Genomic DNA, 14,947 nt, shown 5'->3' on the forward strand with positions numbered 1-14,947 from the left:
ATTTAATGATAACAAAAACTATATATAAAAAACTCAACTTTACCTGATAATTCTTCTCGCGATAAAACAACAAAATCCTTATCCGAGGATATATTTTCATACGAGGATCCTAGAGAACTTGCAATGCTTCTACTGAAGTTTGCATTGTAAGAACTGTTGTTATTGTTGTGTGTGTGATTGTTACTGGTGTTAGTGTTTTTCAAGTGACTTTCTCTAAGGGAAGCATCTCTCTGGAAATTAATGTAATCATTATTGCCGTCAACGCTCGTGCTCATGTTCAGATTATCAAAGGCGCTACATAAGTTATCGTTCAGATGATTGTGGCGACTCCATCCTTCGGTTGTAGGACGCCTGGTATGGGAACTCTCGTCGCTAACATTCTTCGAAGAACTCTTCGTAAACGGAAAAGTACCGAAGTTGTTGTCGAAACGATTATTTGAATTGTAGTGATCAGAACCAAGATTTTCGGTGATTTTCTTTAAGAAGGATGCGTTATTAGGAGGTTCTGAAAATTTATACTGAAAAGATTCATCGATATTACTTTGGTTCTGAAAGGAAGTTAATTTTGAGTGATGTCGATGATCTGGTTGGTATGGTTGTGGACTGTATTGAGAGTGTTGATTTTGCTGTGGTAAAGTGTAACTGTGATGGTTGCCTGCTTCATTTGGATAATCTCCAATATAACGGTGGGACGATAATAAAGGTGCTGGATAAACAGGATTATTCATTGTCTGGGTTTTGGTGTCAATCGAATAATTATGATGAAATTGTTGTGAGGATGGCTGTTGATATTTTTCTTCCATGTAATACTGATTGTGTGGCTGCTGTTGAAACTGTGGTAAAATTCGCTGCTGTTTTTGGTTTTGTTGAATTTTTAAAAGTCTGTTCCTCCTATCGTTTGCGATTTTGGCATCAACTTGGTTGATCAAACCTTTAGTGTCCTTGGAATGACTAGTGCCCACTGCCAAAGTTGAAGCTGGTAATAATGAGCCAGCCCTTTCATAAGAACTGTTTAGCCCCCCATAAGAAGAATTTATGTAGTAGGGAGGCAAACCGTCGGATGATCTTAGATCGCCAATGCTCAAATCCAAATCAGATGACAAGAAATTCATTCGATCAGCAGAAGTTATTGCATTGTAGTTTGAATAGAGCAATTGGGAGTTCATTGTCTTGTTATCAGCCGCAGAATCAATTAATTTCTCGACATACTTTCTTTCTTTTCCAATGATTTTTGTTTTTGAAGCTACTTTATCAACTTCGTTATAATCTGTTGAACATTTATCACCGGACCTCAACCGGCTTGATTTCATGCCGAGTTGTGAACACTCAAAAGCTGTGATCATAAAATTTAAATATAAAAATAGGATAGTTAAAATATTTGAAAAAATATTTTAGAAAAGTTTGTTATAAAGTTCCAAAAAATTAATTGAAAAAATTTATTATAAGTTATATGAATAAAATTTTAAGAAAATTCCAAGCCAATTGGTTCAATTAAAAATTTTCTCTAAAATTAATTTTCCGACTTTGTATTAAAACATATTGTTAGCGACTAAAAACTTAATAAATCTAATTAAAAAAACTCGTTCTGGCTTAATACGAAATAAATTTCGAGAGGAAAATTTACATTTTCGTCATATTTCGTTTTTCCAGTATTATCGTTACACCATGGCTAACAGTTCTTCTGTAGATTCATTCGAGAATATATTGATCAAAGTACATGAAAATCCAAAGAGAATATTATGAAATTTTTGACAGGCTAATGTATAGGTCAAATGAAAGTCTCGAAAAGTAATTACTCTGTCCAACAAAAATTACGACAAACTTTTTGAAAAGTTTAACTCCAATGTAACTGAAATTACTGAGAAGTCTAATGAAAATTTGAGAAAATCTCTGGCTCATTCAGAAAGTCTAACGAGCAAACCTTTGAATCAACTGTCATTCGCATGGAGGCGATCCGACCTCTTCGAATGGCCTTGGCAAATGTTAAAAGTCTACAGAACAAACGGACTGGCCTAAATTTATTTGCGATCCTGACATTTTTTCTGTTATCGAAACGTGGCTTTCTCCAAAATATCCTGATAGGTTATTTTTACCTCTTGGTTTTAATTTTGTTAGAAAAGACCGCAAAACTCGTGGCGTGGTGTCTAATAAACTTTTACCACAAAACCAGCGAAAACAATTTGCGATCAAAAGCTAATTTCAGAAGTTTCTATTGTTATGTCAACAACAAATTGTTTTCTAACCCTCAAATTATCTGCTTAAAAACTGGTAACAGCAGCATATCTTATGACACCGTGACGATGGCAAACACGTTCAACAACTATTTTGCGTCAGTATTCACAAATGATGATGGAAAATCTTGTTTTCTGCCATCCCGTACTACTAAATCAACTGAAGATATCGGCTTTACTCCACATACAGTGTAGTATATCTTGCATTTCGAAGTTTGAAAAATTCACATTCAAGTGGACCAGATGGTATTCTAAACGTTCTTCTCAAAATGTGCTTCAAGCCTAGCTGTTCCGCTGTCACATTTTTAACAAATCTTTTAAAAATGGATTTTTACCCACCATATGGAAAACTGTCATCGTTACTCCTGTTCATAAAAAAAGTCCAACCAACTAACTACAAAAACAACAACACACGTTTAGACGACATTTTCCCCGAGATCGGGGGTTGCCGTTTGGCTACCTATGATGAAACCGAAATACCCCTCGACGCCATCCACATCTGTCACTCGCCTCAATATCACGCAACCCCGCTTTCACCCTGTCCTTCTCCACCTGCTCTCTCCATCCCAATCGCGGACGACCCCTTCCTACCACTCCTTCAGCCTCGAACTCCAACGCTCGCCTAATCCCGACCCTTTCATCCCTTCTCAACACATGTCCATACCACCGCAATCTCGATCTCCTTATCAATGTCACAATGTCCTCATTCAGTCCCATCATCGACATCAGCTCTGTACTACTCCTCCTATCCTTCACTTTAGCCCCACACATCATCCTCACCATAGCTCTTTCAGCCCTCTGCAGTACACTTTCCTCCTCTCTCCTCAACACCCAAGTTTCACCACCATATACCATCGCTGCTCTCACACATGCTTTATATACCCTTCCTTTCATCTTCACTGACCATTTCTTTCCACACAATACTCCACCCAGTTCCCTAAATTTCATCCATCCCACAAAAACTCTAGCCGTAACTGCGCTCAAACATCCTTCATCCGCGTTCAGCTTATCCCCTAAGTAAACAAAGCTTTCCACTCTTTCAATACCACCACTCAACCCCGTCCTTGCGTCCGTTCTATTAACCAACTAACTACACCAGCATCATTAAATGTTTCAAGTCTTGAGACAAAGAACTACTCACTGAAGCTTATTGTACGTAAGTTCTCCCTCTCTTGGAAAAAAAAATTATTCGCCTGTCTCGAATCCTCATTATAAATATCAGTTAACCAAGATCGAAGGTATTCAAAGAGGATTCACTAAAGCTACTATATTTCTATAGTTGTTGATATTTTGAGTGACATCGAACTTCAATATGATAAAGAGGAGAAGTCGGTAGAAGAGGAAAGTGAGGAAGAAACATCTGATGACGATGACACTTTATTATATAGCGTTGTCCATAAACCAAACAACTGCTTTATGTATAAGGAGGCTCAAAAAACTGTAAAAAGACGGATAGAACCTACAATGTTTGCAAAACAACAAATGTTACATTATTTTTTCTTTTCCGCCATTATTATGTGTATTTGAGATTGTTCATTTGTTCTGACTGAGTAAAAGGCATGTTAATGCCCTCTGGTCATTTGCGTTAAATAAAATAAAATAAACAGAGTGATCATAGAACTATACATTTGAAAATTAAACAATAAAAAACCAAAACATCAATTTCATACACACATACATTTCACTATGAAAGAGGTTTTTTTAGGAGCGGTTTTAGTGTTGATCAGCTCAGCCTGTTTGTTTTGGTAGATGAGGAGGAGAGGCTGGTACTTGCCCTTGCAGCATTTGTCAATCACTTTATCCCATGTATCTCCAATCTGATAATTTAATAATAAATTAATTCAATTTGTCAAATAAAAAACTTATAAACCAATCAACTTGTAAAAAATTATGCAAACAAACAAACATTAATGGAAAGACATAAACATATGAAAGAAAATCAAAAATTAAAAAAATGTAGAAAAGTACCTCGGAGACACTGGCATCATCAAATGATATCCACCTTCCATCTTTGGACCTCTTAAAGAAAGTTGAGTAATGTTTGAAGTAGTAGCACACAACGCCTACTAACTCACGAACTGAACTCTCCGTTGTGTTGAAACCTGTGGCACCGTCAAACAGCTGCATGTACATATTTTTCACATTATGTTATACTTGTATTGAACGTTAGATAATAACTAGTTAACACATACAAATATAATAAAACACATAACTGATAATAGGTGAGAACCCAGAATCAATAAAACAAATAAGGAAAAGCTAAGATGAAATGGAATTCCCAATGAACAAGTAATTATCATGTTTAAGTAATAATGATGATATAACCAATATTTTTATCACTATTTTATAACATTTGATGGTTCATCATCATCTTAAATGAATTTCTCATTTTTAATCAAGCAACATTCCATAAATATTCAATGAAGGATTCAGGTTTCCATTACCAGCAAATACCAGAGTTTATTTCGTAGTAACATTTTATGAAGTTGGTTCCATAAAATTACCTGCTCATATAAAGTGAGATAGCTTAATTGAGCAAACATGCACACACACACATACACTCACACACACACACACACACAAACAAACAAACGTACGCATGCACGTACACCCACACACACACACACACACGTATAGGCATGCATATGTATGTGTATATATAACGTCTATCAAATAAAACTTAGATACATAGTGACAAACCTTAGAGTGCGTACATACCTTATGCAGAGTTACATGCTCTCCAATGGTGGATACAAACTCTCTGATGTGGTCTGGATCAGGTTGATCGGAGTTCCAAATCAATCCAATGCTTACAACATCAGGACAGTTCACCAAGGTTCTCACTGTTCTACTCTTCAGTCCACACTTTAGCTGCAAATAAATTTTAATCATTGCTTGGATAATTTACAAGGATTAAAACAAAAATTTACAACATAATTAAGCATGGCCATATTATAAGCAGAACATTACATGATGGTTGCAAGCAATTCGTGCCTCACTGTATAAGCATAAATAAAAACCTTAATAAAATATTTAAAACAAATATCCAAGACTAATGTTACACTTTTTTTTAAACGATATCATGTAAAACAATACAATTATTAGAAGGTGCTGATAAAATGAACACTACAGAATCAACTGAAGATAACTTAGAAAATACAAGACAAAAGTTTAGTGTAAATCTAACGGGACACGTGCTTGACATTTCATAGTTGAATGCATATCTCAGCAATTCACTGAAGTCGTTTGTCTTCATCATCTTTGAGCACTCTCTGTATCAAAGATAATCAAAATAATAATATAATCATTATTGTTAGTGTAATTAGCCTAAATGGAAATAATTAAATTTTAAATAGATTTTAAATTAAATTTAAATTAGCTTAAATTTGAGATCAGACAAAAATACCTAAAAAAAATTATTGCACATAAAAAAACATCAAAATTATTTAAATAAAAACAAATTTAAAAACTATCTTTTTAAGTCAACAACATAACTTTCTAAATTTTTAAACAATTTAAAAAACCAATGGCAGACATGATGGATAAAGTGGAGACGTAATCAACCAGCTGAACGTACGGCAGTGGTTCTGATGTTGCACTACATTGACATAGAGTCTGCAGTCAAAATTGAAAAAGAAAAAATTATGATCAACAATTGACATAGATATAAAAATTTAGAAGAAAAACTTGAGAACGAAGTTGTTTCAAAGATAATAAAATCAATGTTTATTACCTATTAATCCTAACTTTATTAATAAGAAATGAAATTTTAATTTTATTTAATCCCTACAAATTAATGGCCATTCACCATTGCAAGTCATAACCTACTAAACAACTTTAAGAATTCCAAATAAATTTATAATAAAAAGTTTAACAATTTTATAATTAAGTATGTAGATAGAAAATCGATTGGACCAAGATAATAATGCGTCAGTCATTTTATTAAAATAAACAATAACAAAGAATAATCAACTAATCACCATAAATCCTCAAAAATATAATAACAAATATAACCACACAACAGAGCCTACCTGCCTACGTACCTATTCACCTACCTACCTACCTGTTGAATTAATGACATGGCAAATTTCACATGAGTGATGCAGTGACCAAGAGAGCAGAAATCATCGGAGGCACCGCCAGACAAATGGAAATGAATTCTGGATAAAATCTTCTCATAGCACTCAGCAGCATCGTCCAACTGTCCCAGCTGGAACTTATCCTGATCCTGGAAGGAGCATGCCAGCGTTAGTCGCAACATGTCTGGATTCAATGTGTTCTCGTCACTTTCTTTAAATTCTCTAAAAATATCCTAAAAATTTATTTCATCTTAAATGTTAAAAAACGAACTAAGACAAAATAATTTTTTTCAATGTAAACAAACAAAGAGTATATAATCAAAAACTCTGTAAGTAGCAAAAACCTGCAAGGCACAATAGATGCATGATCCTTCAACGCAATCGTGGTTTCTCATTGCAAGGAAATTTTTTCTAAAAACTTGCAAGTGCCAAAATACCTGAAAAAAGTTAAAGTTAGGTAGATTAATAATAGTTATAAATTACGAAAAAATATGTCTATGTGGTGTTCACACAGTGATTTCTGTTCTTAGATAAGCTTTTTCTAAAAAAAAAATACTAGACAAAGACAGATATTAAAATGAAATAATTCTTTAAAATAATGTGAAATATACAAGTATGATAAGTTCTAAAAAATATATATTATTTTCTGCTTATGAAAGAACATAGATATTTTATTATCAATGGCAAAAAACTTTGAATTTGAATAGAATAGAGATCATTAAAATTATTAATAAAATAAAAAGAGTTACTCGTCTGACAATTTAATACTTCTTAATCTTATTTATGTATAATAATTTCAATTAGGAGTCATATGACTTTATGTCATTTACAATAAAATGATAAATAACCATGACAGATATTAAAACTAAAATAAAATAAAAAAATTGCAAGCCAAATGGTTGATCAAAACAGAAAAGTATAAATAAATTAAATAAACGAACATGTCATGATCAACTACACAAGTTGACCAGTTATTAGTTTATAAATAAAAAATATTTTTTATTTTTTAATTAATTTTTTAAGTTTAATTGAATATTTTAAGCTGTTCATTGATATTTATTTTGTCATAAATTTTAAATAAGAAAATAATTTAAATTAAAATTAACACCTGGACTGCGCTATTGAGGAAGCAGTTGTTGTGTCCGAAGTAATTCGACAGGCCTTTGTCCATGACGATAGAAGTGCTGTAGTTAAGAGGCATTTTCAAGTTGCGAAACAATGGAAACCATGAAAACATAAGATTGGAAATAGTGAAATTCCTCAGTTCTCTTCTCTTTTCTTTCCCTTCTTCTTGTAGGGTAGCAGAATACGAGAATATAACTTTGACTAAATATCAATAAACAGCTTAAAATTTGAACAAATTAGTAAAATAATAATACGTTTTTAAGCTATTTGTTGTACAACTTGATGTTATCTGGAAATCATTAAGTAAAACAAACACCTCAACGATTTGTTTACAAATAATCAAACGATAGTTACGTTAACTTATCCAAAGATATGGAATGAGCTGTTATTAGTTTATAAAGATTGAAATAAGAATATGGAAATGGAAATAAGTGTGAGGATCTACCCATCCATATACTTTGAATGATAATCCTTATATTTAGGATCTATTATATACTTAGAATATTTAGATTCATTTTTGAATATCTAGAATATTTATCTACAGGTCTAGATCACATGCTAGTACAGATGAGAAAAGTTTGGTGTTTGCTCTGTTTCACTAGTTTTTTCATCCCAGTTATGTTTCAAAAACGTACATAATGAATGTCTCCATCAATATTCATTATGTCATAACGTGAAAAAAGAATGTAGTTTAGAAGATGTAAAAAATTCCAAATTTTAGTAATAATTGAAAAATAGTACAAAGCATAACATAAAGGTTAAAGGTCAATTACACTCTTCCAAAGCTCATAGGATTCAACAAAGCGCACAAACATCTACAAAAAAATACATATTATGCATTAAAAAACTCTTGGCAATTATTTCCCATTTAATTCATCATAACCACATATGTACTTAGAATGTTAACAGCTTGGTAAGCTTATGGGCTTATATTAGTAATTTCGCGTAGCTTAAATACTTACAGCTTGCCTAAATAATATCTTGAAAATTTATTGGTACCATACATGACATGACGTTATTATTGCTCACTCATGACTCTGGTCGATATCAAAGGCAACAATTTATTTTTTTTTGAATGCAACAGAACAAAGGTACTTAACTTACTAATATGCAGATGCGTAATGGCGTATAAGCATATTGCCAAAAAGCACTCACGACCATGATATTTTATTTGAACGGTACTTACTCATGACCATGGTATTTTATTCAAACGGTACATTCTCATGACCATGGTATTTTATTCAAAAGGTACTTAGTCATGACCATGGTATTTTATTCAAAAGGTACTTACGACCATGGTATTTTATTAAATTTTCGAACAGCACTCAACAGAATGTACTCACTCATTATTGAGCGCCAGAAAGTACTCACTCGCCACCACGGTATTTTATTCAATGCTCAACACAAAAAGCAAAAATTTTTTGACTTGAATTCACCAAAGCAAAAGGTCCCCAGCAAACACAGGTGTATGATGGCGTGTATGAGTATATGCCGTGCATGAATGTGAATAATACGATGATCGTTATAATCCGTAGATAAGATTATTAGGATTTGTGTTTATATATGTGTAATAAATGTTTTATTTAAATATGTATGTTTATATGTTTATGTAATTATATATAACAATATATTGATAGTATATGAAATATAAATATTAAATGCAATGTATATTTTATGTAAATTTTTTTCAAATGGCTATGTGTTATATGTGCATATTGTATTGTATTGTATGCAAACATGCATGAATACACGAGTGTTTTTGTATAGCTGTTGCCAAGCCGGGTACAATATTGTTGTGCATCAGCTGGATTTTAATCATTCTTCACTGTTCTTCAGATATTGAACAAGGGTGTTAGTCTTTTCTTATTTTTTTTTTAGTAATTTTGGACATTTTGGCAAAATTTTTCATCCTAATAATATTGTGCATCAGCTAAATCTCGGGAAAATGGAGTAGAGAGTTATTTCTTTACTTGTTATGTGAGATGTGTTATCAGTTATGTTATTAGTTGTTTATAGTTTTATTTTATACTAATACTATAGATAGATAGGTGAATTTAAAATGTGTAAAAGAATGTACTAATGTTATCGTTAGGCATAAGCTGAAAAATGTTACTCTTGACTTGTCCGAAAACTTCCCTTCAATAAATAACATCTTGATAATAATTTGTGTTATAAAACATTTATAATTTTTATTATAAATACGGCATATTTATTTATTAATTTTTATTTGGAGTAGGTTTTCTTTAGTTTTGTTTGATCAGTCTGAATCATCAGCATAACTGAACTGACCATGAGTGATATTGTAAGCTTACTTGGCAAAGAGTTGGTTGATGGCAAGAAGCAGAAGATTTCCACAAGTTCAGTTGTTGAATCTTCTAAAGTTATTGGTTTGTTATAACTTACAATAATTGTTTTGCTTGCATTCATTAACTAATTAATTTGTAACATTTGTGTCAAAAAATTATAATTGATAGATAATTTTTTAAATAATTTTGTTTGAATTTATGGTTGCCTTCATATATAACTTGCTAACGATTGTTTTACCTCAAGCTTTGATTGTTGTATATTGAATAAAGATGATAAAAATGCTACTAGATACCAAAGACTTGTTACAAAATTTTAACTTATTGCCAAATCTTTTGATAGGATTGTAAATTTATTACTTTTTGTACTTTGTAAAAATTTTCTACAGGATTGTATTTCTCAGCACATTGGTGTCCTCCTTGCCGCATGTTCACACCAATGTTGAAAACTTTCTATAACACGTACAAATCCAGTGAAAAACTGGAAATAATATTTATTTCTTCGGATCAGGATGTGACTCAATGGCAGGAGTACTTCAGTGAAATGCCTTGGATTGCACTGCCGTATGAAGATAGAGCAATGAAGGTAAGCAAACTTTGAGTTGGTTTTGCAATTTAAATGTTACTTGCTTTATAAATGACACATTATTTGGAAAGGTGATAAATGGAGATAATAAAATTAAAAAGGTTTTGTGAGTTTGGTGAAATAGCGGGCTTGTCATCAAATAATCTAATTCTAACCAATTTTAAATGATTTAAATCTAATGAATACAAATGCTGCACACAGGAGAAACTGAGTAAGACGTTCGATGTCAGAGGCATCCCTACCCTGATATTCTTGGATGCAGAAACCGGTGACATTATCTCCCTTAATGGAAGAGAAGTGGTCCACAAACATCAGCCTGGACAGGCATTCCCATGGAATGAGAAGTGAATTCTTCATTAAATTGACTATTTTATTGTTATATTCAATAAAATTAGCTCATTGGGTGTTAGTTACTATTAAAATAAAACTATATTAATGATCAAAATTTTGTTCCAATACGTTGTAAGATGCTATCCTAATTGCTTTTCTATTATTTAGTAAATGTACAAGTTTTTGATTAATGTTATTCTTATTAACATTTGTACGCTATTATGTAGTCTCTGCAATGATGTAATGAGCTTTATAGTATCATCAATTATAACTTGCCTAGCTTTTCGCCTCAAATTTTATTAATCTTCATTTTTATTTCTTAATTATTTGGCATGGAAACCACATCATGTATTAATTTATTTTGTATTTAATGTTACATATTTGTTCTTTTATACTTTTCTAATTTTTATGAAAATCATGCATTCATGTAGAACATTCAACAGTCTAACATACAATCAGTTTTACATTTTGTTTTTTCTCATCCACCAATAAAAAATTTAATTATTGTTCTTGATAATAATTTTTATGTTTCACTTTGTTCATTATGTATGCAATTTTAAGTACTATTTGAACATTCTTGTATGTCATTATGTGGCTCAATGTGACAAAATGTGCTTGATCCTATAATTTTCAACATTCTTCATGGTTTGTTAATTTAAGGTTTAACTTTTTTCTGTGATTTCTAAGTAATGTGATTCTAAATAATGTGATTTCAACTTTAAAACACATGCCTAACTCCCAAAGCGTTAGCTATCAATTCTTTATAGAAAATCTAATTGCTAAATATTTCAATAAAAATAAATTTGGGCCTTGATCGCGGAGATAGCGCTTTATAAGCTAATTGATTGATTGATTGATTGATTGATTGATTGATTGATTGATTGATTGATTGATTGATTGATTGATTGATTGATTGATTGATTGATTGATGTTATTAGTAAATTTTGAACGTTTTTGTAATGTCTACGTCTATTTTGTTAAACTCAGAATTAAGTTGGACGAAGAAAATATAGATAAAATATTGAACGAAACAAACATAAGAACTGCAAATTGTAAAAGAGATACAAAATAATTTGAAATCAATTTGTATGCTTCGTTTTATTTCGCGCGGCCGTCAATATAGATTTAAAAGCGTTCTGCTGTTTTTTAGCTGCATAGCAATCTTTTCCAGAGGAAGTGTTAATTTCCGGACTGGCGTAACTATTCTCGTCCATGTAGACGGACACACCTTCCATGCTGTTGGACGAATCTTCTGGCGATCGAACGGACAAGTCAATTTCTCCCCCACCAGTCACTGTTGAGTTTTCGCAGTGGTCGCCTGCCATCGACGTTCCCCCTCCAACACTACCACTCGGTGTTGTCGCTGCAGCGTTTGTTGACGTTACCGAACTCTGCTGTCTGTATTTGGCGTGCAGGTTTTGAAAACTGAACTTTCGATTTGGTTGTTTTTTACCACCACGTCTTCTTGAAATATGGGGGTTATCAAGTCGCATTGTTTTTGTTTTGTAAATTTGAAGTTGTGTGTACAATTTTCGAAGTTCGTACTGCAAAAAAAGTTATATTACAATGAGTTTATTTATTATAATTAATGGTGTTAAAAGAAGTTTACCCTTATATCTTCTGAAGTCATCTGACTGATGTCAGTTTCGTCCAAATTGTTTGAATCTGATTTAGTTGGTTCGAACTGGACTGGTGGTGAAGAGGGAGGAGGTGATGATGGATTGAGAAATTGAACTGACCTCGAATCAACAGAAGGGGCAGATGAGCAGCTTCTTGTTCTGTATTCGGCCGAAGGAGGCCAACAACTGTACCACAACTTTTAATTTTCAATTCACAACTTTTAATTTTCATTCATCAACTCATAAACCACTAATGCAAAAGATAAATAAACATGAGCCTACTTTTGAGCAGACTACAAGGATGATGGCCAAAGTTACTGTTAGGTGACACTTTATGAAACTGGCTAGAAATATTTGATCGGGGAGCCACGTACTACCAGCGAAGTACCTTCAAAAAAGTTAAAAATTTACGTAAATCAACACACTAGGTTGGTGCGAAAAAAATGTCGGTTTTGCATTACTTATTTTTCGACACAAAGCGGATATATTGATAATTATATATCGTAGTAAAAGTTATTTTTCCTTCTATCTAGTTTATATTAAATATTTAGTTAAATATTTCACTGTGTAAGTTTTTCATCAATATTTTAAAATGTCATCAATATTTCGTTTCATAAGTTTGAAATTTGGCATAACGTAGCTGATACAAATTTAGCTTAAAATATTTCGTGCTGGTGATATGAGTCTCGAGGATAGAGAGGGGTCGACAACGTCTGATGATAAACTGAAGGCAATTATTGAAGCTAACCTAGCTGAAACTATTCGAGAAATTGCTAAAGAACTCAAGTTCAACTACCCAACAGTAGTAATTGGTGGAATCAAATTAAATAGCTTCATAAATGGATGCCGCTTGAGTTGAATGGGAAAATCAGAAACTTCGTCGTTTTGAGATGTGTGACAAAATTATTTTGCGCAATAAAGCAACCGGTTTTTTTTAAATGGATTATGATCTATAATAAAACATAGTTCTTATGTGCAACAGGCGACATTCAACCAGTAACTGTACCGAGGTGAGAGCCCAAAACACTTTCTAAAACTGTACAAGAGGAGTTTAATGGTGGCAGTTTGGTGGTCTGCAGCCGAATTAATTCATCATATTTTTAAAATCTGGTCACACATATAAATAAACGCGATGAATTGCCACGAGATTCTGCTTCATTCACTATATTTACAAGACTATGCACTAACAAATTACCATTTTTTCAAACCTCTCAACAACTTTTTGTGAGACCAGTACTTCAAAACCGAAGTCACTGCAGAAACGCCTCTCTACGATCCGTCATCTTCAAAGCTGCTAATTGTTATGCTACTGACATCAATAAATTTATTTCTCGATATTTATTTATTTATTATTTTTATGTGTATGTGTGTTTTGTTGAGTGTGATAATTAGAGTATTTAATTTTTTACCTTATCGAGTAATATAAAGCAGATGTAAGAAGTTCGTTTAAGATGCAAAATGTGATGAATTTATTTTCATGATACTCGTTCGGTGCCTTCCTCACTTTGTAACACATGTACAGCGAGTAACCTAAGAATACCAACTCACCTGTGTTGAATAAAACTTTTTGGAAAAAACTATCATATGCATGCCATATATTGAAAATAATTTATTTAAATGATTAGTCAACAAATACATTAAAAATGAGTACCTCCTTCCAAAATTCTGTCTTTTATCGAAAAATAGCACTTTCTGCATAACATAGAAAAGGAAGAAAATGGTTTTTTAATGTCTATACGGATATCTTCTGCTAGTTGTGCAAATGACAAGTTATCACATACTGAAGCGGTCCATGCGGCCATGTGTAGAGCTAAAATTGTAGCCATGATTATTAGGCAACGTATCAAGTCCTTATCTGGCCATTGTACTCTGTGAGCTTTTCTTGATTGAAATTCTGTTAAAGTTCTGAATTTAAAATCGACAAAATTTTTAAAAAATACTTTCAAAGGTTGTATATTAAAAAAATTATTTAAAATAACCGTTGAATTTTGAGAATTAAAGAACCATACAGTAGTACAAATCCAATTTCTCGGCACCAAGGAATCATTAAGCAAATGATTGGGGTCGCTTCAAAATAGTCTAATATAACCTACATAAAAGACAATCGTTAGTATATTATTTTTGTAATAAATTTTTATTAAATCTCTTTTACCGAAACGTGTATTAACAAAGCTCCGACAACTGAAAATTCGAGCAAAATCCAAATGCTGACTTTCATGACCTAAATAAAGATATATTATTAAAAATAGACTAAAATGTCATAACCTCAGTCTTAACTACTTTATTTTTTTTCAGTTTTGCTACAACAACAAGAATGGCTAATCCAGCTAATATTGACAAACACTGGATTGCAAAAGGTAGTCCTTTCATCCAGTAACTGTACTCTTCTGTCCATTGCTGTATTTGCCAGATGTTTTCGTTTTCTAATTTTTCGTATTTCTTTACATCAGGGCAGCCAAATACATCAACGAATTTAGAACAATCACTACAATTCAAGTTGGCTTGTTTGTTAAAATCAAAGTTTTTCGAGCGATTTAAAATTCGATCGAGTATGCAATCTTCTAAAATTTTTCCAGTCCAGGAACAATCAGGATTTTCAAAATTTATCTCGTCCACATTCAACGAGGTTTCATTAATTTTTGTAGCGTTATGAAAAAAAGAGTTGATTCCATCG

At 32.3% G+C, this 14,947-nt stretch overlaps 3 protein-coding genes across 3 annotated transcripts; 1 reads left to right on the forward strand and 2 right to left on the reverse strand.

The window, feature by feature from the left end:
- Positions 1-3,895: 3,895 nt before the first annotated feature.
- HELRODRAFT_64342 (hypothetical protein) lies at positions 3,896-6,705 on the reverse strand (the record flags this gene model as incomplete). The annotated part of the gene is made up of 7 exons (XM_009017539.1): positions 3,896-4,048; positions 4,200-4,333; positions 4,946-5,102; positions 5,419-5,501; positions 5,756-5,846; positions 6,295-6,543; positions 6,655-6,705. The coding sequence occupies 7 exons, from the start codon at positions 6,703-6,705 to the stop codon at positions 3,896-3,898; spliced, it is 918 nt and encodes a 305-aa protein (XP_009015787.1).
- A 3,020-nt stretch (positions 6,706-9,725) lies between these two features.
- Positions 9,726-10,672, forward strand: HELRODRAFT_155703 (hypothetical protein; the record flags this gene model as incomplete). Its single annotated transcript, XM_009017540.1, has 3 exons — positions 9,726-9,822; positions 10,128-10,324; positions 10,526-10,672. The coding sequence occupies 3 exons, from the start codon at positions 9,726-9,728 to the stop codon at positions 10,670-10,672; spliced, it is 441 nt and encodes a 146-aa protein (XP_009015788.1).
- A 725-nt stretch (positions 10,673-11,397) lies between these two features.
- On the reverse strand, positions 11,398-14,747 carry HELRODRAFT_94059 (hypothetical protein). The gene is made up of 8 exons (XM_009017541.1): positions 14,554-14,747; positions 14,426-14,494; positions 14,253-14,362; positions 13,925-14,178; positions 13,683-13,821; positions 12,556-12,661; positions 12,264-12,470; positions 11,398-12,198 (listed from the first exon to the last, which is right to left on the reverse strand). The coding sequence occupies exons 1-8, from the start codon at positions 14,641-14,643 to the stop codon at positions 11,734-11,736; spliced, it is 1,440 nt and encodes a 479-aa protein (XP_009015789.1). The 5' UTR covers positions 14,644-14,747; the 3' UTR covers positions 11,398-11,733.
- Between the last annotated feature and the right edge of the window lie 200 nt (positions 14,748-14,947).

The sequence above is a fragment of the Helobdella robusta genome, assembly GCF_000326865.2.
Source record: "Helobdella robusta unplaced genomic scaffold HELROscaffold_2, whole genome shotgun sequence".
NCBI classification, from domain to species: domain Eukaryota; kingdom Metazoa; phylum Annelida; class Clitellata; order Rhynchobdellida; family Glossiphoniidae; genus Helobdella; species Helobdella robusta.

Coding starts and splice junctions, on each gene's coding strand:
- HELRODRAFT_94059 (XM_009017541.1), bottom strand. CDS start 14,643: ATGAAAGGACTACCTTTTGCAATCCAGTGTTTGTCAATATTAGCTGGA. Junction 14,363..14,425: donor CTTTGTTAATACACGTTTCG/GTAAAAGAGATT, acceptor TCTTTTATGTAG/GTTATATTAGACTATTTTGA. Junction 12,199..12,263: donor TGACTTCAGAAGATATAAGG/GTAAACTTCTTT, acceptor CTTTTTTTGCAG/TACGAACTTCGAAAATTGTA.